At 41.1% G+C, this 27,888-nt stretch overlaps 1 protein-coding gene across 1 annotated transcript in view; it reads right to left on the bottom strand.

The window, feature by feature from the left end:
• The window catches only part of ADGRG4 (adhesion G protein-coupled receptor G4), a 215,969-nt gene that overhangs the window by 45,532 nt on the left and 142,549 nt on the right, over positions 1-27,888 (bottom strand). Inside the window, exons 13-19 of the mRNA XM_077490427.1 lie at positions 25,745-25,949; positions 19,721-19,886; positions 17,790-17,921; positions 15,999-16,121; positions 11,620-11,665; positions 10,937-11,040; positions 855-976 (exon numbers count right to left, since the gene is read on the bottom strand). Of these exons, the coding sequence (XP_077346553.1) occupies positions 855-976; positions 10,937-11,040; positions 11,620-11,665; positions 15,999-16,121; positions 17,790-17,921; positions 19,721-19,886; positions 25,745-25,949 (898 nt within the window). The remainder of the gene's footprint in view (positions 1-854; positions 977-10,936; positions 11,041-11,619; positions 11,666-15,998; positions 16,122-17,789; positions 17,922-19,720; positions 19,887-25,744; positions 25,950-27,888) is intronic.

The following is a 27,888-nucleotide window of genomic DNA, read 5'->3' on the forward strand; positions in this document are numbered from 1 at the left end:
CTCCCCCTTCCCTGTGTGAGGGAGAAGAGAGGAAAGAAGAGATCCAGCACTGTGCATGGCTGCATCTCTTCTCCCCTCTCTTCCACTTCACATAGGCACTATGGCAGCAGCAGGAGCTATTGGCTCCTGCTGCTGTCAATCAAATTCAGTGAGGAGGAAGTGGGGAGCTGGCCTAGACTTGCTGTGTATGTCTATGGAGTGTGGCACATAGACCCACATGGCTCAGGAGTGAGCATGCATTGTGTGCCCCCATAGCAAGGGGGCATAAGAAGAAGAGGGGGGCCAAGATCGCCAGCGGGGAAGCTGAGAAGAAGAGGTTAGGGGCCACTCTGTGCAAAACCATTTCTCAGAGCAGGTGAGTATATTTATTTGTTTTTTAATTACCTTTAGTTTTACTTTAAGCCCTGCCCACAATTATGTTTGTCTCCAGTGAATGTGCCAATCAAAAGGAGTAATACCAAGGTATATTGGGAACAAGAATCTCATTTACTGTTTTAATTGTTCTACATATCTTTTAATCAGACTTGTTCTTCAACACTAGATAATAAGTATAGGAAAATCTGAGAATGTGAGAAACCCATTTTTAATATCTTCTTATGCTATAATATATAACATATGAGACATTCCATATGTTACAGAAGTGAGATAAAGTCACAAGAGATAGCTATCATAGGAGAGATAAATACGTATGAGAAAATATGTGAAACTTATTTTCAATACATTTTTATGGCATACAACTCAATAAAAAATTTAATGTACCAGAGATAGCTATATTAAGAAAGATAAATAAGTAGGAGAAAATATAAGAATGTGAGAAACGTATTTCCAATAGATTTTGATGATATAAAACTCACTTAAACATTCCATAAGTAACAAGAGTGAGCCCTAGAAACAAGGAGGTGATGCCACATCCCACATACGTCATTAGACTCATTATGTACTCATCAAATGGGTTGATAGGTTTTCTTGAGAAATCCTGAAAAAAAAAGAGAAATGACAAATTAGTAGGCCTGTCTTCAGTATCCCACAAAAAAATAAAAAATAAATAAATACTTTGACAGTATGGACAGAAGAAAATATCCCCCCAAAAATATGTAAACCCAACATTTCATATTCTTGATATGTGCCTGTTGTGCCAGTTGATTGAACATAGACAAGGATTAAAAAGTAAAGAAGCTGCTTACACAAATCAGCTGCTTAAAGTGTTTAAAGAGGAGCTGCACCTTAAAATACTGCAGCTGCTGACTTTTAATAAATGGACACTTACCTGTCCCAGGGTCCAGCGATGTCTGTCGTAGATGACGAGCAATCGCTCGTCTCCCGGCTACCCCCCCGCCGCCATCCTCTGTCAGGGAATCGGGAGGTGAAGCGTTGCGGCTTCAATGCCCGGTTCCCTACTGCGCATGCTGCGCGTCGGCACTGGTCCCCGTTGTGTCCTGGGAACTGTGTGTTTCCCAGAACACAACGGGGGGAGTGGGGGCATCTGCGGCTAGCTTGTCCCAGAAGTGGGTGCAGATACCTGGATTATACAGGTATTTGCACCCCCTCCCCCCTGAAAGGTGCCAATTGTGGCACCAGGGGGGGGGGGGGGTTCCAATGAGCGGACCTTCCACTTTAGGGCGGAGGTCTGCTTTAAGAAAAAAACTGAGGGTTTAATATCACTTTAATAATAAAAAAAAAAAAACAGAAAGTGCTGGCGCTCAGCAAACCGATATGTGATGAATTATAACAAAAGCGATAATAGCAGTAGGGTAGAATCAATATAAAACCAATGTCCAATCAACAGAAAGAAAAAGTCCACAAAGTGACCAATCCGCAATAATTCATGCTTGATATGTAGGCTGAAAAGATGAAGATACGTTCACTGTCACAAAGGGCTGCTCTTCTCTGGAGTGAAGCCGACTCAGAGTCATCAGAGAAAAAACAAGAATAGGAGAGCGCCTCTCAGTTAAAGTGTTTTATTCAACGATAAAGTAAAATAGTAAACACTTACATGTAAAAATGCAAGTAGCTATACACGGGTTAATCAAGCAGGAGAATGTAGCCGTAATCAAAGGCATGTGTCCAGGAGTTCACAATTCCATGCTGTAGTAGCCGCAAGGAGCCGGGGGGAACCTGGCTGTGTCTTGCAGAGGAAAGTGACAAGCGGCTCGCGAAGACAGCGTGTGACGTCAGCAGGTTTTCCCCCACCTGAATAAAACACTTTAACTGAGAGGCACTCTTCTATTCTTGTTATTTAATATCACTTTAATAGTTTGGTAAATGTGCACTGGCTCGGAGTTATAATTTCTCCAGTTTCCAGTCTCATCTTGTACCACTAGAGGTCATTTACAGATCACTAAAAATGGAGTTGTATGAATTCTTTGTGCAACGTTGGCCTTCATTCCTAATAACTGGAGGAAACAAATGTGTTTGTGTTCCTATGGCATCCTACAAGGTCAGCTTGTATTGTCTAACCGACATAAACATATAAAATGACAGCTGATATATGGGTATAATAAAGGCTTAAATGTGCTTTTATTACTCTCCATAAGTGACATAGCACAGTCTGTCAGGGCAGGTGACCTGATCTTTCTCCATGACGTTTCCCTTTCACTTACAGCATATGCAATTAGCGCACCTCCAGCTGTTGCAGAACTACAAGTCCCATGAGTCATAGCAATACTCTGACAGCCACAAGCATGACACCCAGAGGCAGAGGTATGATGGGACTTGTAGTTTTGCAACAGCTGGAGGTCCGCTAATTGCAGATCCCTGACTTACAGGCATCTTACCCAGTGTTAATTTAGTCAACTAAAACATTTTAGTCGACTAAATGAATACTATTTTAGTCTACTAAAATACGACTAAAACTAAAATGCCATTTTAATCAAAAAACTAAGACTAAAACTTAATTGAAATTTGACTTCAAAATCAACACTGGTCTGTAGTGCATGTTCATAGCTCAATGCCATAATAAATAACATATTCGATTTTTCTCTCCAGCAGTATATAATGAGTTTGGAAATTGTAGAGAAATGTTAACTAATGCATTACAATTTAATTACACCTGTTAGATTTTAGACAACTAAAATCTACTGGAGATTTTAGAAACAAGATGGTCCTGAACTGCCGCACTCAGTAGAAAATACATCTTTATTGTGAAAAATTGAATAAAATCCAACATAACAGTCAAATAAAACGTGGACAAAACAGGGATCAATGGCTAAAGCGTTTCACATCGTTTGATGCTTACTCATTTCTACAGACTTGTGCAGAGCCAGCACCTGAGAGTTCACAGTAGGGCGGGAGCACCTGTTAAAGTACTGGAGATTTTAGTTGACTAAAACATAGGACATTTTAGTCGACTAAAATGTACTGGAGAATTAGTCGACTAAATACCACTAAAACTAAAACAACCGCAGAAGACTAAAATGGGACTAAAACTAAAATGCCATTTTAGTCTTAAGACTTAGACTAAAACTAAACCAAATTTTTCTGCCAAAATTAACACTGATCTTATCCACCCTGTGACTGGACAGTGAAAGGAGAAGCAGACAACTGATAAAACCAGCTGCTCTTTCATTCTGTTAGTACATTCCTTGCACTGCAGCACATTTGACTGGCTGCTTGTGCTGCTTCTCTCTCCCCCTCTCTGAGCTCTGCTGTGCACACTATAAAAAAGACTGCTAGAGGTTGATACCGAGTCAAATTCTGGTAATTACTTGCTTGCATTTGATTATAAAATCATTTGAAAGTAAAATTAAGCCCCATACACACTATCAGATTTTCTGCTGATTTTTGTCTTCAGATTTACCAAAACTATGTAGTACAAGGGCCTGCCTGATTGGATACAAATTGAAACTCCTAAGGTTTGACCTCATATTATATGATTTTGGTAAATCTGAAGGAAAAAATCAGCAGAAAATCTGAGTGTGCATGGGGCTTTATTGTTACAGAACTGTTTTAATTTGTCTTTTTTATTCGCTTGGAGTTCAGTTTTAAACAGTTTACCTTTTGGGAAAAAATAATAAATGCAGAAAAAAAATGTGCATTTATTATTTTTTCCCGCAGGAGTCTGCACTGCTGCAGAGCATTGCTCCCATGATCAGTAGATGCAATGTCACTCATACAGGCAGACAGTTACTAAAGAGCAGGAAGAACCAGTGCATTCTCAGTTATTTAAAAACGACAAGCCGTCTGCCGTGGTGGAAGGGACTCGTAGTATATTCATTCACAGATCACCGTGAATGAATGATGCAGCTGTGTTGGCAGAGCCCTGCAATGTCGTGCCAGTTTTGAAAAGTGACAGCTAATGCGGGAAGAGGAACCCCCCACTGTCATAGGGGAATGACTGCTGGAGCATGTTGTACTTTACACACTAAATATAGGTGTAACCTGTAACATGCTTTCAAAGGTGAACTTAAAGTGGTGTTCCACAGAAAAAAAAAAAATCATAAAAATTCAGAAAAAAACAAAAAAAAACATTTGGATTTTTTTTTAACTCACCTCTAAATGCCTGTTGCTAGGGGTCCCACTAGTCTGCCTCCTTCAGTGCCTGGGCTGGTGACATCACTTCCCCTCAGCGCAGGAAGGGCTCAGCCCTGCCCCCTCCCCCTATCAGTCACCTGGGACACGTGACAAGTCCCCGATGCCTGCGCGGCCAATCACGGCGCGTGGTGCCGCTCGCGCATGCACAATCCGCTATCTTGGGTTAATATATTGTGTGAGCTTCAAGTGGATCCTGAAGACCAATCTGGGTGAAATGTGTTGATCACATCACCGCTTTTCGCTCTGCTGGTTGTAAAAAACTTGGCAGCATTGTTCACATGTTTTCAGAGTGTTTTCAAATTCTATCTATGGACTAATAAATATTGTTTATTTTAAGCATATTGTTATTTCATGCTCCCTTATTCCCATGTCTCTCTTATTGGGAGATTTGGAGATACCAAATCAATCATTTTTAAGGACTGATTTAAACTAAACAGCGCTTGCCCCACCCCACTTCTATCAGATAAAAGCTTTTCCACTTAGGCACTAGATACACTGTCAAAAATAACATACATAACCAAGTGGCAAACTATAAATTAATAACTCGTATTGCTACATAAATGGCTAATAATAGTGACTTGATTTAGATAATAAGGTGACTTGTGATGATATGTGCAAATGCAGCAAAACAAAGTGCTTGGTGCTCCGTGCTCCAAAGATGACTGTAATTCCACCACTGTGTGGTTCCGCATTCACCAGATGGGTTGAACTCCTCTGCCGTATGGCAAAAAGAGTCAACTATACTTTAGGTCTCTTAAAGGGGGACCTATCCCTCTGATTATTGCCGGACTTATCTTCCACTGTATGGGCTGGCCTCCTTTTTATCTCATAGAAATGGGTTGGGGCAAGTGCTGTTTAGTTTAAATCAACCATCACTTTTTTTTTCCCCTTGCAAGGGAACAGTATAGACAGCAGTGGCCAGATACAAACACACCACACCAAGGCACGAGTGCCATTCTATTTACAGTCAGCTCATACATTGATCATTTTTTCCGCTCAACCAGTGGGTTGAACTAAAGAAAATATCGAATTCTTAAGGATGGGTGAATGGTTTGGCCCCAGCATAAGTTCGTGCTGAACTTTAGCTGTTTGGACATTTGACAAACATCCGAACAAATAGGTAGTTCGACCATTTGTTCAGCCCACCCTACCACAATCCATTGCAGTGCTGAACAGTGCAAAGCAAGCCTTGATTAGCTAAAGCAGTGAAAGCTTCAGCCAATCAAGGCACAGAGCACTGTCAGAGTCATGATTGGACACTGTTGTCATGACTTTATCCAATCATGGCTCATTCATTCCCCACAGTATAAAAGTATTCTTTCAATGGCAGCCATTTTCAGTGTGATTTTGGCGTGGAGAGACATAGAACAGGGCTCTGTTCAGTGCTATCAGTTAGTTACTGTGCTATTTTGCTTATATATTGTCAGTGTAGAATATTAGTTTAGTGTCAGTCTAGGGATAGTGTGAGTGTAGTGAGGAGGACCATCCAGCTTTGCAAAGTGTGCAGCTAGAGTAGGGACAGCTCAGATAGTTTCACTGTAGTGTAGTGAGACTGTGTCATTCATACATTAGTGTGGAGTAGATACAGCTCACATAGTTTCAGTGCAGTGTAGTGAGACCGTGTCAGTAATCTTGACATTATAGCTAGAGTAGGGACAGTTCAGATAGCGTCTGTGTATTTCAACACGTCTATTTGATCGCGTTATTGCCAGTTTAATGCCATTTACTTCTGTGCGCGTTGCTGCCAGTTTAATGCCATATCGTTTTGCATGCGTTACTGACAGTTTAACGCCATATAGTTTTGTGCGTCACTGTACATTTGGCGCATTATATTGCAGTATATTTTAGTGTATCTGTGGATTGTGTCTGTGTAGCTTAAGTACTCAAATTAAAATGCACCAAACACCTCTTTACATTGATTAACCACTTGACCACTGGGCACTTAAACACCCTTAATAACCAGACGAATTTTCAGCTTTTGGTGCTCTCACATTTTGAATGACAATTACTCAGTCATGCAACACTGAACCTATATGAAATTTTTGTCCTTTTTTTCACACAAATAGAGCTTTCTTTTGGTGGCATTTAATCACCTCTCAGTTTTTAAATTTTTTGTGCTATAAAAGAAAAAAGACCGAAAATTCTGCGAAAAAATGAATTTTTCTTCGTTTCTGTTATAAAATTTAGCAGATTAGTAATTTTTTCTTCATAAATTTTGGCCAAAATTTATACTACTACATATCTTTGGTAAGAATAAGTACAAATTGGTGGATATTATTTGGTCTTTGTGAAAGTTATAGAGTCCACAAGCTATGGTGCCAATATCTAAAAATTGATCACACCTGAAGGACTGAAGGCCTATTTCAATTCTTGAGACCCTAACATGCCAGAAAAGTACAAATACCCCCCAAATGACCCTTTTTTGGAAAGAAGACATTCCAATGTATTTAGTAAGAGGCATGATGAGTTTTTTGAAGTTGTAATTTTTTCCCACAATTCTTTGCAAAATCAAGATTTTTTTTCCTTTTTTTTTTCCACAAAATTGTCATATTATCAGGTTATTTCTCACACACAGCATATGCATACCACAAATTACACCCCAAAACACATTCTGCTATTACTCCCGAGTACGGCGATACCACATGTGTGAGACTTTTACACAGTGTGGCCACATACAGAGGCCCAACATGCAGGGAGCGCCATCAGGCTTTCCGGAGCACCCAGGACAATTCTGACATTTCTCTCCTACATGTAAAAATCATCATTTATTTGCTAAAAAATTACAGAGAACCCCAAAACATTATATATTTTTTTTTAGCAAAGACCCTGGAGAATACAATGGTGGTCGTTGCAAATTTTTATCTCACACGGTATTTGCGCAGCAATTTTTCGAACGTGTTTTTTGGGGGAAAAAACAGTTTTGTGCTTAAAAAAACCAAAAAAAACAGTAAAGTTAGCCCAATTTTTGCATAAAGTGAAAGATGAAGTTATGCTGAGTAAATAGATATTGAACATGTCACTCTTCAAAATTGCACATGCCCGTGGAATGGCGCCAAACGTTGCTACTTAAAAAATCCCCATAGGCGACGCTTTAATTTTTTTTTACTGGTTACATGTTTTGAGTTGCAGAGGAGGTCTAGGGCTAGAATTATTGCTCTCGCTCTAACGTTCGCGGCGATACCTCACATGTGTGGTTTGAACACTGTTTTCATATGTGGGCGGGGCTTACGTATGCGTTCGCTTCTGCATGCGAGCACATGGGGATAGGGGCGCTTTAAAATTTATTTTTATTTTTTTATTGTTCATTTTACTTTATTTATTTTAGTTTGACATTTTTTTCCCCAAAATCAAATTTTTGATCACTTTTATTCCTATTACAAGGAATGTAAACATCCCTTGTAATAGGAATATGGGGTGACAGGTCCTCTTTACAGTGAAATCTGGGGGTCAATATGACCCCACATCTCACCTCTAGGCTGGGAAGCCTGAAATAAAAAATAAAAAAAAGATTCTGGCTTTGATCGTACTGGCGAGTTGGTAGAAGCACCGGAGGGCAGTGAGGGGTGGGGGGGGGGGGGCGTCTATGGCTGGGTATTGCAGGGTATCACCGAGTATGGCTGGGTATCTCCGAGTATGGCTGGGTATGGCAATTTATGGCAGGGTATTGCAGAGTATTGGTGGGGTATTGGCGGGGTATTGGCAGGTATTGCAGAGTATTGGGGGGTACTGCAGAGTATTGGGGGGTACTGCAGAGTAATGGCGGTACTGCAGAGTAATGGCAGGGTACTGCAGAGTAATGGCGGGTACTGCAGAGTAATGGCAGGGTACTGCAGAGTATTGGGGGGTACTGCAGAGTATTGTGGGGTACTGCAGAGTAATGGCAGGGTACTGCAGAGTAATGGCGGGGTACTGAAGAGTAATGGCGGGTACTGCAGAGTATTGGGGGGTACTGCAGAGTAATGGGGGGGGTACTGCAGAGTAATGGGGGGTACTGCAGAGTAATGGCAGGGTACTGCAGAGTAATGGGGGGTACTGCAGAGTAATGGCAGGGTACTGCAGAGTATTGTTGGGTATTGCAGAGTATTGGCAAGGAATCGAGGGGTTAAATTCGGTGAGCAGCGATGTGGGCACTGCAGATGCAGCCCACATCACTGCTGACACCGATCTCTTTCCCCTCCGCTGTACCGATCGGTACAGAGAGGGGGAGGGAGGAACCGGCGTCATAAGATGACGCTGGTTTGTTTACAAGTGATCACTCCGTCATTTGACGGAGCGATCACGTGGTAAACGGCCGCAACGAGCGGCCGTTTACCGTGATCCGTGATGCAGTGGACCCGGCGGTCACGGATGATCTCGTGTGCGCGCCCCAGGGGGCACGCGAGAGCAGAATTCTGGGAGGCCGTTAATTAACGGCCTCTCAGAGTTAAACAACCGCCCTGAAGCCGTTAATCGGCAATGGGCGGTTGTTAAGTGGTTAAAGTGCATCTATGTACAGATTTAAACTTCTTCTTCTTTACATTTGCTGATAAGCACAGCCCCCTCCATTCAAATAATGTCTGGGAGGACCAACAAGGAGAGGCAGACGTTCCCTTGGCAGGGGGGCCAGCAACAAATGTGTCCACAGGCAAAGGAGGACACGGTGGTCACTCCTCAGGCATGGCATAATTTTCCTCTCTTTAGTAAGTTTGCCCGTGCTATCCAGCCACAGCATGCAGAGGAGGTGGTGGACTGGCTTACTAAACCTTCCTTATCCTCCCCATTCTCTGTCACGCAAGCAGAGACAAGTGTGCAGTCCCCTGCAGTTGCCAGGGTAGATAAACCTGACTTTGTCCACATCTATTCCTGCCATAGCCCCAAAATCAGCCATTGATGAGTCAGCTGAGTTATTTGAACGCAGCATCATCCACTTGCTCCTTGATGATGGACAGCCATTACTGGATTCAGATGTTGGTTCTGAGGTTGAGGATGACAGGAACAAGAGCCTAGAGAGAGGGAGGAACACTGGTAGACAAATTGGCATTCATGTACCCCAAGCCGCAGCATGTCGCCAAGTTGTCTCCAGTGGTAATGATGAAAATGGAGGAGATGGGGATGATGATGAGGTCACTAATGCAACTTGGGTGCCAGATAGAGCAGAGGAGGAAACTGAAGGTGAGGTGGCACAACCTCAAGGAGGCTAACATCAAGAAAGAGTAGAGAGAAGCCCCCCTATTTCTTCACATTCTGCAGCTGTTATCTCCTGGCCCACTCCCCAAAAGCTATCTGGGCCTTTTTCAGCACATCTACAGCAGAGAAGGTCTCAGAACTCATCTTGTCCCCACAGAGAGGGCAGAAGATCTTTGACAGGTGCATATCATTGCAATTTTTTACAGCAAGGCCAATTCTTACTTTCATCAAGATTATCTCTATAGGGTTACGGTGGGAAGGCACCACCGACACCCAAAGACCAATTTTTACGCAAGTGTTACTTCTATCCAAAGTCAAAGTGACACCAAAATGTATCCAAAAAATCTCTACTCTTGTTCCCAGTGCACTACATTATGGCCTCATCATTCACACTGGCTCCCCAGCTCTTGCTGAGCAAAATAAAGGCAGCTTGCATTGAAAATTAACTTTTTTTTTGGCTTTATAAATGCAATTATTGATGCAGCAGATTCTAGACATTGTACAGATCTTCCACTTTACAGGTAGACTAAGGGGACCCCCCAGGCCCTATATTGCAAGGATTTTCTTTATTTTAATGCTTTCATTTTAAAAATCAAAAAATCACTGCTCACTTAAAAATTACGTTTTTTACAAACTTTTTTTTTTTATTAATACATGTCCCCCAAGGCAGGACCCGGACCTCTATAACCATTGTATGCCCAATTACTTGCATATAAGCCTTCAAAATGGGCACTATTGATTTTTGACATTCGGGTCCCATTGAGTTTAATGGGGTTTGTTATTCGGGACTGAACTTTTGCGGTGTTCGGAAGTTCTGGTGCAAACTGAACAGGGGTCTGTTCGACCCATCCATACTCATTTGATGTGTATGGGGAAATCCTCCCACTGTGATTTTATACAGCAGTGGGGAGACTTTCCCACTGTCAGAGTACAATGATCAATGTTTCCAGCTATAGCCAATGGCACTGGTCATTCAAGAAAATCCCAATGGGCTGGTTGTACACAAGTCCAATAGACCAGCCTGACCATTGGATATGGATCACAATTCAGCCAGTCCCTGCTAAAGTAGATTAAGTTTGATCCATGTAAGACTGTCTCAATGGGGCACCCACATGTAAGGACATGTAAGCTGCAATATATAACTTTTTTTTAATTTATTTGTTTAGGTTTCGATATCCATTAAGTGATCATAATAGTCCATACAACATGCTACAAAAACTATACATCTGTGTATACTTACAAGAAGAACCCCAAAGTGAGTAAGGTGAGAGCAGTTACACGAAGTGAAATCAACATCTGTGCTATCCACTGAACAGCCAGATTCATTCCATCCACCTATATTATCTGCACCAGGAAGAAAAGACACAATAATCGAATAAGCAGATCATTGTCAATTGTGGGCGTCCTAAGACATATTCCCTTACAAGAGGATGCTAAAATGCTAAAAGTATTTAGTTAATTCATTTATCACAGACATTTTTATTGCACCGTCAATTTATACAGCAATACAGCAATTTCCATACATCACATTCACAATATTCACAATAGTCCCTACCCTCAAGAAACTTAAAAGCTGGGAGCAAACTAACACAAGGAGAGGGAGAACATACAAACTCTATGGAGATAGTGCCTTATCTAGGATTCAAACCGAGGACCTCAGTGCTGCAGGGCAGAAGTCCTAACCACTAAGCCGATAGCATTTCAGATTTTATTTTTTTCTAAAAAGACTACACTGTACTGTATTCATTAGAAACTCTACTAGTACAGCTGCATAATCTGTCTGTTTGCCTTTATAATCCAATAGATAAAATATGGTTTAAAAGAGTTCATGGGTTATAAATCCATTGATTTATTTATTAAAACAATTGTTCTTGCCAGTCATGGAAATCCTTGATCTAAAGGAGTTAGAACTTTTTCACTTACCGTTTTTAGTGATGTCCCAAAATACGCACTTTACTGGACGCATCTCCTAAATAAACAATATACAGTAATTGAAAAGGATACATTAGTAACCAGGGATAGAGCATTAGAGACAGCAGAGACCTTTGTGAAATACAAGTGGCACACTGTAGCTCTCCTTATCTATATAATTCTATCTATATAATTCTCACTTTTGTTTTTAAAGTATATAGTGTTAATTATTCTGCCCTGAAGGTTGTCATGGCTGACGTCTCCTTTTTAAAATTCTAGTTTCCTAGCGGTCATGCTGATGCTCTTGCTCCAATACCTTGGGTCGCTGGTTTAGAGCAAATATGCAGAATTCCTGAGCTACATATTGGTTCTGTGTCAGTGACACAGAAATATAACCAGGCAACCAACATTTGAAAAGGTCTGCAATGGCAACTCCAGGATTTCTCCCAGGCATATAGTGCATTGGAAAAAGTATTCACACCCCTTGAAATTTTCCACATTTTGTCATGTTACAACCAAAAACATAAATGTATTTTATTGGGATTTTATGTAATCGACCAACACAAGTGGCACATAATTGTGAAGTGGAATCAAAATGATGAATGGTTTTCAATATTTTTTTACAAATAAATATCTGAAAAGTGTGGTGTGCATTTGTATTAAGCCCCCTTTACTCTGATACCCCTAGCTAAATTCTACTGGAACCAATTGCCTTGAGACGTTGCCTAATTAGTAAATAGAGTCCCCCTGTGTGTAATTTAATCTCAGTATAAATACAGCTGTTTTATAAAGCCCTCAGGGGTTTGTTAGAGAACTTTGGTGAACAAACAGCCAAGCAACACACCAGACAGGTCAGGGATAAAGTCGGGGTGACGTTTAAAGCAGGGTTAGGTTATAAAAAAATATCCCAAGCTTTGAACATCTCAAGGAGCACTGTTCAATTCATCATCCGAAAATGGAAAGTAGTATGGCAGAGCTTCAAGTCAACCAAGACACCACCTAAGCTGACAGGCCGGGCAAGAAGAACATTAATCAGAGAAGCAGCCAAGAGGCCCATGGTAACTCTGGAGGAGCTGCAGAGATCCACAGCTCAGGTGGGAGAATCTGTCCACAGGACAACTATTAGTTGTGCACTCCACAAATCTGGCCTTTATGGAAGAGTGACAAATAGAAAGCCATTGTTGAAAGTCCATTTTGCAGTTTGTTAGAAGCCATGTGGGGGACACAGCAAACAGGTGGAAGAAGGTGCTCTGGTCAGATGAGACCCAAATTGAACTTTTTGACCTAAAAGTAAAACGCTATGTGTGGTGGAAAACTAACACTGTATATCACCCTGAACACACCATTTTTTTTAGCAGGGACAGAAAAGCTGGTTAGAGTTGTTGGGGAGATGGATAGAGTCAAATACAGGGCAATTTTAAACCACTTCAGCCCCGGAAGATTTTACCCCCTTCCTGACCAGAGCACTTTTTACAATTTGGCACTGTTACTCTTTAACTGACATTTGCACGGTCGTGCAATGCTGTACCCAAACAAAATTTGTGTCTTTTTTTCCCACAAATAGAGCTTTATTTTGGTGGTATTTGATCATTTCTGCGGTTTTTATTTTTTGCGCTATACACAAAAAAAAAGAATGACAATTTTTAAAAAACATTTTTTTTTACTATTTGCTATTATAAATATTCCCCAAATTTAAAAAAAAAATTCTTCATCAGTTTAGGCCAATATGTATTCTACATATTTTTGGTAAAAAAAAAAAAAAAATAGCAATAAGATTTCTTGCATTTTTGAGGCGTTTTTATTTTTTAACACTTTTTTTCTAGTAATGGCAGTGATCTGCGATTTTAGCGATATTGCAACATTGCGGCTGACAGATCGGACACTTTTCACACATGCTTGGGACCATTGATATTTATAGATATTTATTATCTATAAATATGCATTGATTACTGTGTAAATGTCACTGGCAGGGAATGAGTTAACACTAAGGGGTGATCAAGGAGTTAACTGCATGTTTCCTCACTGTGTTCTAACTGTGTGGGGATGGGACTAACTAGGAGAGATGACAGATCGCTGTTTCTACTTTATAGGAACACACAATCTGTCTCCTCTCCTCTGACAGCACAGGGATTTGTGTGCGCACGCGATCGATTGTGGCCGGCGGTGATTGTGCCCGCCAGCCACACGCATCGGGTCCCCCGCTGAGCAGTGGGCGCACGTGCGTGCATGCGACAGTGCTTGCACGCCCTCTGGTGGCTCTATATATATATATATATATATATATATATATATATATGGGATTTCGCCCAGGAGAGCCATTCTGCCGGAGTATATCTGCGTGAGCCAGGTTAAAAGAAAACCTGTTAGAGTCTGCAAAAGACTTGAGGCTTTGGAGGAGGTTAACCTTCCAGCAGGACCACAACTCTAAACATACAGACAGAGCTACAATGGAATTCTTTAAACCAAAACATATTCATGTGTTAGAATGTCCCAGTCAAAGTCCAGACCTAAATCCAATTGAGAATCTTTAGCAAGACTTGAAATTTGCTGTTCACAGACACTCTCCATCCAATCTGACAGAGCTTGAGCTATTTTGCAAAGAAAAATGGGCAAATTTTTCACTCTCTAGATGTGCAAAGCTGGTTGAGACATCCCCAAAAAGACTTGCAGCTGTAATTGTAGCGAAAGGTGGTTCTACAAAGTATTGACTCGGGGGGCCTGAATACAAATGCATGCCACTTTTCAGATATTCATTTGTAAAAAAAATTCGAAAACCATTTATCATTTTCCTTCCACTTCACAATTATGTGCCATTTTGTGTTGGTCTATCACATAAAATACAAATAAAATACTGTAAATTCATGTTTTTGGTTGTAACATGACATAATGTGGAAAATTTCAAGGGGTATGAATACTTTTTTCAAGGCGCTGTATTTACTTTAAAATGCAGCTAGATCCTAACTGGCAATAACTGTGAGGCCGCGTACACACGGGCGGACTGTCTGGCCAACTAAGTCCGTCAGACAATCCGACAGACAGTCCGTCCTACTTTTGAATGAACGGACTTGACCACACACGATGAACAGACAGTCCGCTGAAAGCTTGCACGATGACGTGTACGGCACGTACGATGGGACTAGAAATATGACGTCCAATACACTGCAATGCAACCTTCGGCCGTGTAAATCCTTTCTGAGCATGCGCCATACTTAGTCCGTCCAACTTGCCTACTCACGAGCGGACTGTCCGCTGAAACCAAAGTTGGACGGACAATATTACGGAAATTCCGAAAGACTTAGTCCGCCAGACTGTCCGCTGAAAAAGTCCGCTGAAGCCCACACACGAGCGGACTGTCCGCTGAAACACGTTTCAGCGGACCAAGTCCGTCAGACAGTCCGCCCGTGTGTACGCGGCCTGAGGTTTTTTTAAATTGTCTAATGAGAAGAACAGAGAAATGTACCATTTGAAGTTGAGATATAACACTCATCTGTGAGAAACAGAGACTCATTCTAGCAATGCAGCAGTTAAATCCCTTGCAGCAGCTGTCATCTCCTGCCCGGCTACTTCTAGGTGTCAGGTTTTCAGCCTCCTGATTAAACAATTCAGTGAATGATCCATCCTGCTCATGTACGCTGAATTCTGTCATGCTGGTACAACTGGCGTGTGCCGGAAATGCACGCCAAGCTACACATGCGGAGCCCAATGCACGTTCAATAGAAGACGGTGTGAAGGCAGGTAAATATTTGTTATTGCAGATGAGATATAGCACATCTCTTCTGCAATTCTGCAATACAAATCTGCCGATTAGCAGTTTTTTGTTACTTAAAGTGTTACTAAACCCATTCACTATATCTGATCTCTCACGGTACACAGAACGTGGAAATGCAATTATTTTAGTAAACATAAGCGGCTAAATACCTTTTCTCATCATCACTATATTGCAGTCTTGTGACTTCTATGAGTGTGTGGTTAAAGCTTGTTTTCATACTGCACTGGCTGTCCTATCAGGATCCAGGACCCCTGACCTTCTGTCCAGACAGTGCTGATTGACCCTGTGCTGATCACATGCACTCTCCCAGAGAAAAAAAAAACTCTTTAGCAATACACACCAAACTGAGCATGTGCACTCTGACTCCAGTAACTCTGTCTTATCCGGACATGTTTTGGAGTCAGTGAAAGAAGAGGAGGATCTGTGCATACAGGATGAAATAGCCTTTTTACGCAATGCAGAGGATTACCCCCTTAGGTTCCACAGTGAGTATAACAAGCATGCTTTACTGCATATACATACTGCTTCTACTATTGTGGGTTTAGTAACACTTTAAGTTTAGCTGCACTTTAACCTCAGAGCTGCTACATATGTAATATAGCCTAATGGTACTGTAACTTACCGTGTTGTCAACAATGTGCTGTAGCTTGATTCTAACTGGCTGGTCTAATTTCTGTATGGTAACTCCTTCTACAGTGGCACTGATGACGTAGGTGTTTAATTTGTAATTGCCAAAGGTGTAATCCTACAAACAGACATTAGTAAATGATAAACATGAATAAGTTGTAAATCTTTGCATGTGTGCATAATATATATATATATATATATATATATATATATATATATATATATATATATATATATATATATATATATATATATATATATATATATATATATATATATATATCTATATCTATATATATATATAGATAGATAGATAGATAGATAGATAGATAGATAGATAGATAGATAGATAGATAGATAGATATATACATACATACATATACACAGGGCTTTTTTTCTCAGATAATAGGTGCCGGAACTACCCCTTTCTGAGTCACCCCTTTTTTCCACCTCCACCCACCTCAGAGCACCCTCTACCTACCTCCCATTACTGCCCTTTTAGAGAATACAGAACCAAATATAATTTTGTAGTGATAAGTAATTTGTATGGAATTTGTTAATGATAACAAGAAAAGCAGTATAATTGATCCCCTGTAGCCAGTAACAATAAAGCCTCCTCTAGCAACAATAGACCCCCCCCCCCCATTAACAATGGGCCACCCGAAACAAAATCCCCCGGCAGCAACAACAGATCTCCTCAAAGCCAGCATCAATAGACTTTCCAGCAGACAGAAACAATAGTCCCCTCCCTCAACAGTAGATCTCTACCAGCCATAACTGACCCCTCAGCGATATAAGACCCACCCCCAGCAACAATAGATCTCCCACCATTAAGAAAAGACCCCCCTGCAAAAATAGATCCTCTCCAGGTAGAATAGATCTCTTAGCAGCCAGTATCAATAGACCCTGCAGCACACCCCAGCACCCCTTACCATTACATACAGTCAGTGTTGGAGGTGCCAGGGAATTGCATTCCCCGTGTTCCTGCTGAAAAAAGCCCTATATATATATATATATATATATATATATATATATATATATATATATATATATATATATATATATATATATATATATATATAACATGTTAAGAATAGATAGATAGATACTGTAGATAGATATATAGATACTGTAGATAGGTAGATACATAGAATCATGCTGGCTATATCAAATGTTAAGCTAATTATAGAATGCCCAGTTTGAAAAAATACTATTAAAATATACTCATATTTTATTAATTTAAGAGGATTTTTTTCAGAATGTCAAAATAATATTAAGACAGAGCAGAACATCTTAAACCACATAAGATAGACAGAAATAGATAGATAGATAGATAGACAGAAATAGATAGATAGATAGATAGATAGATAGATAGATAGATAGATAGATAGATAGATAGATAGATAGATAGATAGATAGATAGATAGATGGATAGATAGATAGATGGATAGATAGATAGAGATAGATAGAAAGAGATAGATAGATAGAAAGAGATAGATAGAGATAGATATATAGAAAGAGATAGATAGATAGAAAGAGATAGATAGATAGATAGAGATAGATAGATAGAGATAGATAGAAAGAGATAGATAGATGGATAGATGGATAGATGGATAGATAGATAGATAGATAGATAGATAGATAGATAGATAGATTTACATACAGTACATCATAGAAGGAGAGACAGATGAGCATAAATAAGTTATGTTAAAACTACTCTGGAAATCCATTTTCCTTTCACTTTAGGTTTAAAGCCTTATTGAACATAAAAGTTTTTCAAATGTACCAGAAAAAGTGATAAACTTCCTAAAAAGGTGAACTGCAATTTAGAGGCTTCTAATCCAGCTTCCTCTCCTATTGCTTCAGGCAGATATATGGAGACAACAACGTTGTCAATTGGAGGTTTTTCCGATATGATCTGTTGGAAGAAATTACTTTTATAGACATCTGTTTATATTGTCTATTGGCTCCAACAATATTCTCTACACAAAAAAGGAGGGAAAAGAAAACATGGAACTGTTTGAGGAGAGAAATAGAGACCTGCCAATGGCTGAGAGAATGAATACTTTTATTTCATCATTGTACTTGTGAGAAAATCAAGCCACCGCTGGGGCTTAATATCTGGTTAAATTGGACTGGATTGATGCAAGTAAAATTTAAAAGTTTCAAAGTGTAAACGTTTTAAACTCAGTTCATTCAAATGTTCAACAAATATCACACCCAGGTGAAAGATGACACTTAAAACCCTGAAGCAATTTGGCTTGTACCTTCCATATGTACTACAATGAAATTAAAATATTTGGACCAATGTAGTGCTCCTTTTTTTAAATATATTCTTTATTTTAGTTTTCAGAAAAGAAAAATAACACAAAATGAACTTTTACATGCAAAGATTGCTAATATTGTGCCACCAGGAACACATATATTTCTACAACTTCACATATGCACACAAATCTGGAATATAAAGAAAACAAAAGAAAACAAAATAACTCCATGAAAGCAATCTTACTTGTGCGTACTGATATTCCAGGTTCCCCAGCATCAAACTAGTGGTTGTCAGGAACTCTCAAATAAGAGGGACCCACCTATAGAAAGAGAGTGCAACCTCCACTCAGCCGCTCCGGTCGTGGATGTGGCAGCGGGGTTGGAGGTACCTTCCTATAGTGACTGGCCATTAAATGTGCCCACAAAGTCACCACAGGAGAACTGCTGTTCAATGGTAAGGACCAAGATTCACCAGGTAACTTAGGCTTAAAGGACATTTAACCCCCCCCCCCCCCGTTAAAAACTGTCCCCACTCATAAGTACATCCCAATTTTAAAAACAAAACCATAGATGGCCCTGGTGTGGTAAACAGCAGGGTGGAGAATTCTGGGCCGCTGCGGAGGCACAGAGCAGCGCAACCCTCTCCACCCTGCTGTTTACCACCCCAGGGCCATCTATGGTTTTGTTTTTAAAATTTGGATGCACTTATGATGAACTGAGCTTTCAATACCGGGTCAGTATTTATATATTTCCATTTGTCCTATTTTTGCACCTAGGAAAAAAGGAATCCCTTCATAGAGTACAATATTGGGAGTACAGTATTGGCCAATGAACTCAAACTAGCAGGAGGAAAGTTCAAAACTAATCTGAGAAAGTATTTTACTGAAAGAGTAGAGGTAATGAGTCAGTCAACAATAAGTGGAAGCAAACATGCTTGGGACAAACGTAGATCTATATTCAGATAAAAAAAGGAAAAAAATTATATATATACACCCAGGTTGCCGGCGTGGCTCCCCCCCCCCCCCCCCTGCTCCCAGGCAGCCAATAGCTCACCAGCCCTCAAAATCCACTCGCTAAATGTGAACAGGCGAGTGGAATTTTTGAGGGCTGTATTATATATGCACCATTCCTACGGATCATTCTAATGTACTATGAGCCATGGATATCATTTTTTCACAGGGATTCTATGAGATCAATAAATTAAACAATAAATCATTCTCTCTTCAATTTTTTTGGAAAGGCCAGTAATGCACCTCTCTGCCTGTTTAAACAACCTTTAATCACATCTGCCAGGTCCCGCTATCCTCTACCCTCTTCTGCCATAGGACTGGTGCTTTACTATAGAGTTCAACAAGTTTGCAACATAATGAAGACAGATTGTCAGGTAACCTGAGTTAGGTGAAAACAGGCTATGAAGATGTTATTTGCAAGCTAGGGCAGCAGCGACCATACCTCTATGTTCTGTGCTTGCTGATAAGATGTTACAGTGAAATAATGGTCTTGAAAACTACTGAAGTTAACATTCGATACTAGTAAAGCCATAGAATCAGAAGTGACATTTGCACTATCCCCAGGAAAATTCATTTTGAATCCAATTTCCTCTGTAATGTTTAGGATCCTTTAAATGAAAACAAAGTCAGAAGACCGATCAGTCATTTATACAAAGGACAATACGTGTTGGATTATTTTCATTATAATAAATCTCCCACCACTCTACTACCCAGCCAAGTTCTTCCTGTGTTAGCGCCTGCATGGTACAAACCCCAGAAGCCATGCACCTGTTCTTCACTCCAGGTCAGGATCTGCATATCCCTGCAAATCCCTGCTGTACCAATCCCAAGCTCTCTCCTCGGTCACAGTGTTTTTCAGAGGGCATTTGAGAGGTGGTGAGGAGGCATTACATCTATTCCTCACCGCCTGATTTACCCTATAATGCCACACTACCACACCACAATCACATGCATGCTTGTGGTGCAGCCCCAATGAACTCAATGGTTGAGTCTGACAAACAGTGTCAAACTCTGCATCCCAAGTTAAAAATATGCAGTCACAGAGCAAAGCATGGTGGCTATGGCATGTGAACAGCCCTGTCCAATTGCTGTTTTACATTTCGGGTGGGCAGCCAGGGAGTAGTAAGATCATGGCTCAGCTGCTTGTTTTTACTACCTCCAGAGCGCCCATCTGAAAGAGACATATTTTATGAACAGTGCCTCGAAAAAATATTCATACCCCTCTATGGTTCCACATTTTGTCTTGTTACAATCAAAAACATAAATATACTTTATTGGGATTTTATGTGATAGACCAACACAAAGTGGTACATAATTGTGAAGTAGAAGGAAAATGATAAGTGGTTTTCAATTTTATTTTTACAAATAAATATCTGAAAAGTGCGGCATACATTTATTTTCAGCCCCCTTTACTCTGATAGCCCTATCTAAAATCTAGTGGCACCAAGTTTCTTCAGAAGTCACCTAATTATTAAACACTTCTGTGTGATTTAATCTCAGTATAAATACAGATGTTCTGTGAAGCCCTCAGAGCTATGTTAGAGAACCTCAATGAACAAAGAGCATCATGAAGGCCAATCAACACATCAGACAGGTCAGGGATAAGTTGTGGAGAAGTTTAAACCCAGATTAGGTTATAAAAAAAATATCCTAAGCTTTGAACATCTCATGGAAGCACTGTTTAATCCATCATCTGAAATTGGAAAGTGTATGGTACAACTGCAAACCTACCAAGACATGGCCATCCACCTAAATTGGCAGGCCAGGCAAGGATAGCATTAATCAGAGAAGCAGCCAAGAGGCCTATGCACAGTTTAGGTGGGAGAATCTCTCCACACTGCAACTATTAGTCATGCCCGCCACAAATTTGGCCTTTATGGAAGAGTGAAAAGAAGAAAGCCATTGTTGAAAGAAAGCCATAAGAAGTCCCATTTGCAGTTTGCGAGAAGCCATGTGGGGGACACAGAAAACATGTGGAAGGAGGTGCTCTGTTCAGTTGAGACACAAATTTAACTTTTTGGCCTAAAAGCAAAGCGGTATGTATGGTAGAAAACGAACACTGCACATCACCCTGAACACACCATTTTCTTTAGCAGGGACAGAAAAGCTTGTCAGAGTTGATGGGAAGATGGATGGAGCCAAATATCTTAAAAGAAAATCTTAGAGTCTGCAAACTACTTGAGACTGGGGTGGAGGTTCACCTTGCAGCAGGACAACAACCCTAAACATACAGCCAGAGATACAATGGAATGGTTTAGATCAAAGCATATTCATGTGTTGGAATGACCCTGTCAAAGTCCAGACCTTAATCCAATTGAGAATCTGCAGCAAGATTTGAAAATTGCTGTTCATAGATGCTTTCTATCCAATCTGACAGAGCTTGAGCTCTTTTGCAAAGAAGAAGGGACAAAAATGTCACTCTAGATGTGCAAAGCTCCCCAGCATACCACAGCATAAAGGAGAGCGCTGGCCACCACAGGCTCATAAAACATCTTCAGCATCATCTGGCAAATGTTAAAAGACTTCAGTCTTCTCAAAATATAGAGGCGGCTCTGGTCCTTCCTATAGAGCACCTCAGTGTGGGGAGCATGGAGTTTCTTTGTTCAGCCTTGGGTGGAGGGAACAGATGTACCATCCAGCCCCACTGGCAGCCTGTCAAACTCTATGAGAGGCTGATAGCTGCTGTGGCTAGATAGGGCCAGGTGGTGCACTCAGCAGTACTTCTGTTTAGGACTGTATGCACCAAGAGACACATTTCCAGAACAAAGACTTTCTAGGCAGCCAGCCCTATGTGCATACTACACTGAAAGAAATTGCAGCCAGTCATACTGTCCAGCCACAGCATCTGTCATCCTCTCATAGAGTTTGGTTAGGTCCTGAAGAAGATTGCAATGATTGGTAAGCGAAATGCGCCAACGTGATGATGTCATCACATCCGGATGCATCGTCTGAATGTGTCCCCATGTCATATGGACTATAGCTGGAATGAGCTGAAAGCAGCTTCAATACCAGCCTGAAGTATTGCAGACTTTTCACAAAAGTGGAAGTACCTTGTTCACATTATCCACAGGGCCACGATGGACTGAAAGTGCAGTGTGGAAGTGACTCCTATTGAACTGGGAGAGACTGAAGACACATATGTGTAGAAGGGGAACCAGTAAGTGACAGAACTTTACAATAACATCACTGTGCTCCTGTTACTTGTATCTCTCTCTGTTTGCCAGAACTTCATTTGTTCTGCTTTGTTTCACTGCCAAGTTTAACTCTAAATTTACTTGGATAAATGCATGTGGAAAGTGAGTATTCAATACCTATGGAGAAAATTGACTCAGCTTAATCTCCGACATTGGAGAAATGTCTCTGTGAACTGCCAGATTATTGCTCTCACCCAAGAGCACGCTGAGCGTCAATTTCCAAACCACGTGCAATTCGGTAGTGCTTGCTTTTGCCATCTATGGATTTCAACCTAAGTGCCTTATTTTGCAATTTGAGCTTTAGGTTTGTGTGCTGAATCTAACGCCAGGGCTTTTTCTTTAGCGGGAACTTGGCACAGTTCTGGCACCTTTAGCACTGAGTATATGTAATGGCAAGAGGTGCTGGGGTGTACTGAAGGGTCTATTGATGCTGGCTGCTTGGAAATCTATTGTGGCAGGGAGATCTATTGTTGCTCAGGGCATCTATTGTTACTGGAGTTGATTTATTGTTACTGTGGGGGTATTTTTTTTACCCAGGTTCTATTGTTGCAGCAAGGGATCTCTTGCTGCTGGCGGTATCTAATATAGCTGGGGATCTATTGTTGCTGATAGGGATCTGTTGTTGCTGGGGGTGGGTCTATTGTTACTGGCTGCATGGGATCTATTTTACACCTTTCCTATTATCATTAACAAATTCCATACAAATTATTTAGCACCACAAAATGATACTTGATTCTGTATTCTCTAAAAGGGGCAGTACTGGGAGGTGGGTAGGGGTGAAACCAACGGACGATGCACAGAGGTAGGTAGGGGGCAGAGACAAGGGGAGACTTGCAAAGGAAGAGTACCTGTACCTATTTTCCAAGAAAATAGCACTCTCTAATGCTGAAACTGAGACTCTGCACCTACAATTACTGTTTGTGTCTGCATTTCCACCTTTGATGTTGAATCAGCTGCATTATTTGTTTGAAATAATTATCAGGGTACTTAATTCACCATACTTGATTAGATTAATCTGATTTTGCTGGTCGAGCCACTGTAGATGCTATCCTGAATTACTCACCATTATAGTAGTAATGTATTTTTTCTAATGTACCTATGTACGTTTACACTGTGCATCCAGCTCTTATCGGTTTGAATGACATGTGTTATTGGCCAATAGGACACTACAATCCGGATTTATTATAAAGGGCTGTCATCCCACTGTTGGAAGGTGTTGATATATAAATATATCTTATTGTTGAAGATTTTAAGCAAATTGTTGGAATAAATTAAGTTTTGTAAATTTTTACTATGCTACTACACTGCAAAGGTATTTTTTTCAGTCTGTCCTTTACAGATGATTTATTTTTTGGTACCATCCAGCCCCAGCGCTAGCAGCCTGTCAAACTCTATGAAAGGCTGACAGTTGCTACAGCTGGATGGGGCTGGGTGGTGCACTCAGCAGTACATACATTTAGGAAGGTATGTGCCAAGGGGCAAATTTCCCGAACACAGCGTCCTGGGCAGTCATCTCTGGGTGCATACTGCACTAAAAGAAGTTACAGCTAGTCACACTGTCCATCCGCAGCAGCTGTCATCCTCTCTATAAGTTTGCCAGGCTGCAGGCAGTGGGCCGGACAGCACACCTGTGTCCTCTACCTGTGGCTAAACTAAATGCCAGAACCCCATGCATTGGGGCTATTCACCTAGTGTGCCTGGGGCCTAATAAATACACTGCTTACACCACCTTACCCCAGCCCCAGTGATTTAACAATGAAGTAGCAGCAGAATGACAAGGCCATTCCCCTGCTCACTATTCTCACCTATTAGCTTGATACCCTTCAGCATTTTTTTACACCTGTTCTGATTGGCTCCCAGTACTGCCCCTCCCTCTCCCAGAAAGCTGCACAGGGGATTGCAAGAAATAGGTACTAAGTAAAATTCAAGAACTTACACTGGTTGAATTTTAAAATATATATTTTATTATTAATATTAAATACAGACTTTAAATAATTGTTTTTTTATCTATAGGTCTGCTAGAGTTCAGCTTTAAATTGGAAAGTCAGATTTTCTGACCATGGATAAACAGATAACAAATACATATTCTGCTGGGGATATTTAACTATTGCATTACCTTTATCTCTCTTTTTTTAAAAGCAACGCTAATCTCACATGTAACAGACAAAAGAGATAAATAAAAGGCTCCAGAACATCAATACTTAAGCTGGCCAAAGACAGTTCAAATCTTGGGCAGTTCAGCAGGGACTGGCCGTGATTTGAAACATGTATGGGCAGTCAACTTGGTCAACTTGGGCACAGTGAGCCTGTTGGATTTTTCACAAGACTATTGTCAGCGGCAAAAATCACTTTGTTCTTTGGCATGGCCATTTGGCATCCCAGAACATCACCCCCAACCCCCCCCCCCATCTCCTGCCGTGAGTACACAATAGCTCCACGGGCAGGGCAGGACTTAACATTGAGCTTGACTGGGCTCAATAGGGGGCCCCGCAGAGATACATAGCCAAGTGTACTCGGCTCGGCTCCGCTCACAGTCCCGCCCTATAATGGATATAAAACAGGGACTGGGCGTGACTGTGAGCCGAGCCAAGTACTCTCGGCTACTCTCGGCTCCGCTCGGGACTGCGAGAGGACCCGAGAGCCGTCAAGAGAACCCAAGAGCTGGCAAGAGCCCCCGAGAGAACCCGAGAGCCGGCGAGAGCCCCTGAGAGCCGCCAAGATACACAGGACTCTTTATCTCGGCGGCGTCATTTTTAAACTTCAAGACTGCAATGACAATGCTGCAAATGACACTGGGGCAAGGCTGCAAATGACAAGGCTACACTGACAAGGCTGCAAATGACACTGACAAAGCTGCAATGACACTGGACAAGGCTGTAGATGGATGGGCAAGGCTGCAGATGGACACTGATAAGGCTGCATTGATGGGCATTTAAATGTAAGTTTTTTTTCCCTTAAACTTCCCTCCTAAAAGATTTTTTCCTTAAAATTCCCTCCTAAACTTGCGGTGCATGTTATACGCCGGCGCGTGTTGTACGCTGATAAATATGGTAATGCATAGACGGTAGGGCCCGAAAGTGACTCAAGCCCAGGGGCCCCCACCACCCTAAGTCCTGCCCTGTCCACGGGTCAACACTGACTGTATTGATGGGGGAATTAAGCAATTTACTTTCCTGCAGGAAAGGAAATCACACCATCTACGGCATCCTATATTTTAAAGTCACTTTCTTATTTTCCTTACACAGACCAGATAACGGAAATCATATACTCACCGATTTGTAAATTTGTACAGAGAACTAGCTTTGGTCAAGATGTCGTTTATAACATTCAGATGAATTGTGGCAAATGTAATGTCGGTATCTGCCAATGCTATTATTTCAGAGACTTTGCTTAGAATGACCCTTATATAATTTTCTGGCAGGGAATGCGCCTTTGTTGTCATGTTTAAAATGTGTTCTGCCAAATATTTAGCATTTTCTAGAAGACAAACAGAACCAAGAACATTACGTTAAAAATAATTAATTTGTATTTTAAAAAAATATGCATTTAAAATAAAATTCACATTATTGAAGAGGGAAATATAGAATACAAAGACCTGGAAGTGCTCTAAGCATATCTTATATTGTTGAAGCAACAACAGACATTAAAGTGAATTTGTCAACGCTCTTAAAGTAGAACTATAGGCAAAACCTTTTTTTTTTCATTTTGGATAGAGAAAAGAAGGATGTTTATAACCCCAGTCAAATTTTTTTACCATCTGTGAACCATTTCGGGGAGTTCCCTTCACTTCCTGTCCCATAGCCAAACAGGAAGTGAAGGGAAATCCCTGCAAATTAAGGGAATTCCTTGGAACCTCCAGGTCACCATTGGAAGATCTCCCCTCTATTACGTTTCTGGGGACAAGCCAAAATTAGGGATATTCTTTACATTTACTTTCAATGATAATGGTAAACAGGACAAATGGAGAGGGTGCATCTCCCTAATGCAGCATAGACAGCAATAAAAACTGAGTTTTGCCTTTAATTATACCTTAAAACATACAATATGTTGCATCAAAACTCAAAAAAAACAAAAAAACAAAAAAAACATTTGGTACATCTCTCCAAGACATGTCCCCAAGTTTTATCACTTAAAAATGCTGCAGTTATAGAAAAATACCAGTTGACCTGCCAGAAATCCGGGGTGCACATAACTGAGCTAACAACACAGAGCATTTACTGTAACTAGCATTGTCAGCCCTGTCTGTTGGACTACAGAACTCTGCATGTCCTAAAGCCTCTCTGCTCCTAGCCACAGTGATTTCTTTCTTAGCAAAACAATGCTATCCCAACTTCCAAGAGTCGGCTCACATACTTTGTGCAAGAAAAAGATTCTTGGGAGATGTAGTTCTGGAGGTGATCTTAGGTGAACTGGAAATTAGATTTCTCAGCATGTTAGCTGTCAGAACATGTGTATCAGAGCCTGATTGGTTTCTATATTGTATGAGGCAGTGGATGGTGTCAGTAGGGCAGAGGTTGGTCTCAGTAGAGCAGTCGACGGTGTCAGTAGGGCAGAGGTTGGTGTTGGTAGAGCAGTGGATGTTTTTGTTTTTTTTAAAATTGGTTTTAACTTTTTTTTTGGGGGGGGGGGGGGGCAGTGGACAGTGTAGGCCGAGCATGGGAGGGGGGGTGTCAGTAGTTTTTTTATTTTATTTATTTTTTTACAATTAGGTTTTTTGTCATTTCTTTACAATTTCATTTTTTAATACTTTTTGCAATATTTATTTTTTTAATCAGCCTTGTCAGTGTTCTTTGGTGAGATATCAGAGGTCTAAACAGAACCCTCACATCTGCTCTTTGATACAGAGAAAGGGACTGAGGATAGACATTCTCCAGTCCCTTTCTCAGCATTGAAGATGAATGGAGAAGAGACAGAGGCTCCTCTCCATTCATAAACTGAAGCAAAGTAACACACAGGTTACTCTGCTCAGTTATTACAGGTCATAGTGAGCATTCGGTAACGATCGCTCTCTGTGTCCAATTCAGAAAAGGAAGGGGCCAGTAAATGACATAATTTACTGGTGCCTACTTACATACTCTACTCTCCATCCTGACACATCCCCCCCCGCAGTCCGCGGGACAGGAGAGGAGGGAATCTGGCTGCAGGGGACAGGGGGGAGGGGGGAGGAGGAGGACACAGGGGGTCAGAGGAGAATGGGGAGCTGAGGAGGAGGAGAACACGGATGCGGAGAAGGAGGACACATCAGGCTGGGAGAGAACACCAGGAGGGGAGGAGGAGGACAGCCTGGGAGGATCGGTGCAGCAGGAGCAACAGCTGTAAGCACTGATAGCTCCTCATAGGGAGAGGACAAGTAGCTGTCATGCAGGGAGATCGGTCCTTACAGCTGTCTCTCCTGCCGCACCGATCATCCCTGGCT

The sequence above is a fragment of the Lithobates pipiens genome, unplaced genomic scaffold, assembly GCF_037356315.1.
Source record: "Lithobates pipiens isolate NorthernLeopardFrog02 unplaced genomic scaffold, aLitPip1_a1.2 Scaffold_1, whole genome shotgun sequence".
Taxonomy (NCBI): domain Eukaryota; kingdom Metazoa; phylum Chordata; class Amphibia; order Anura; family Ranidae; genus Lithobates; species Lithobates pipiens.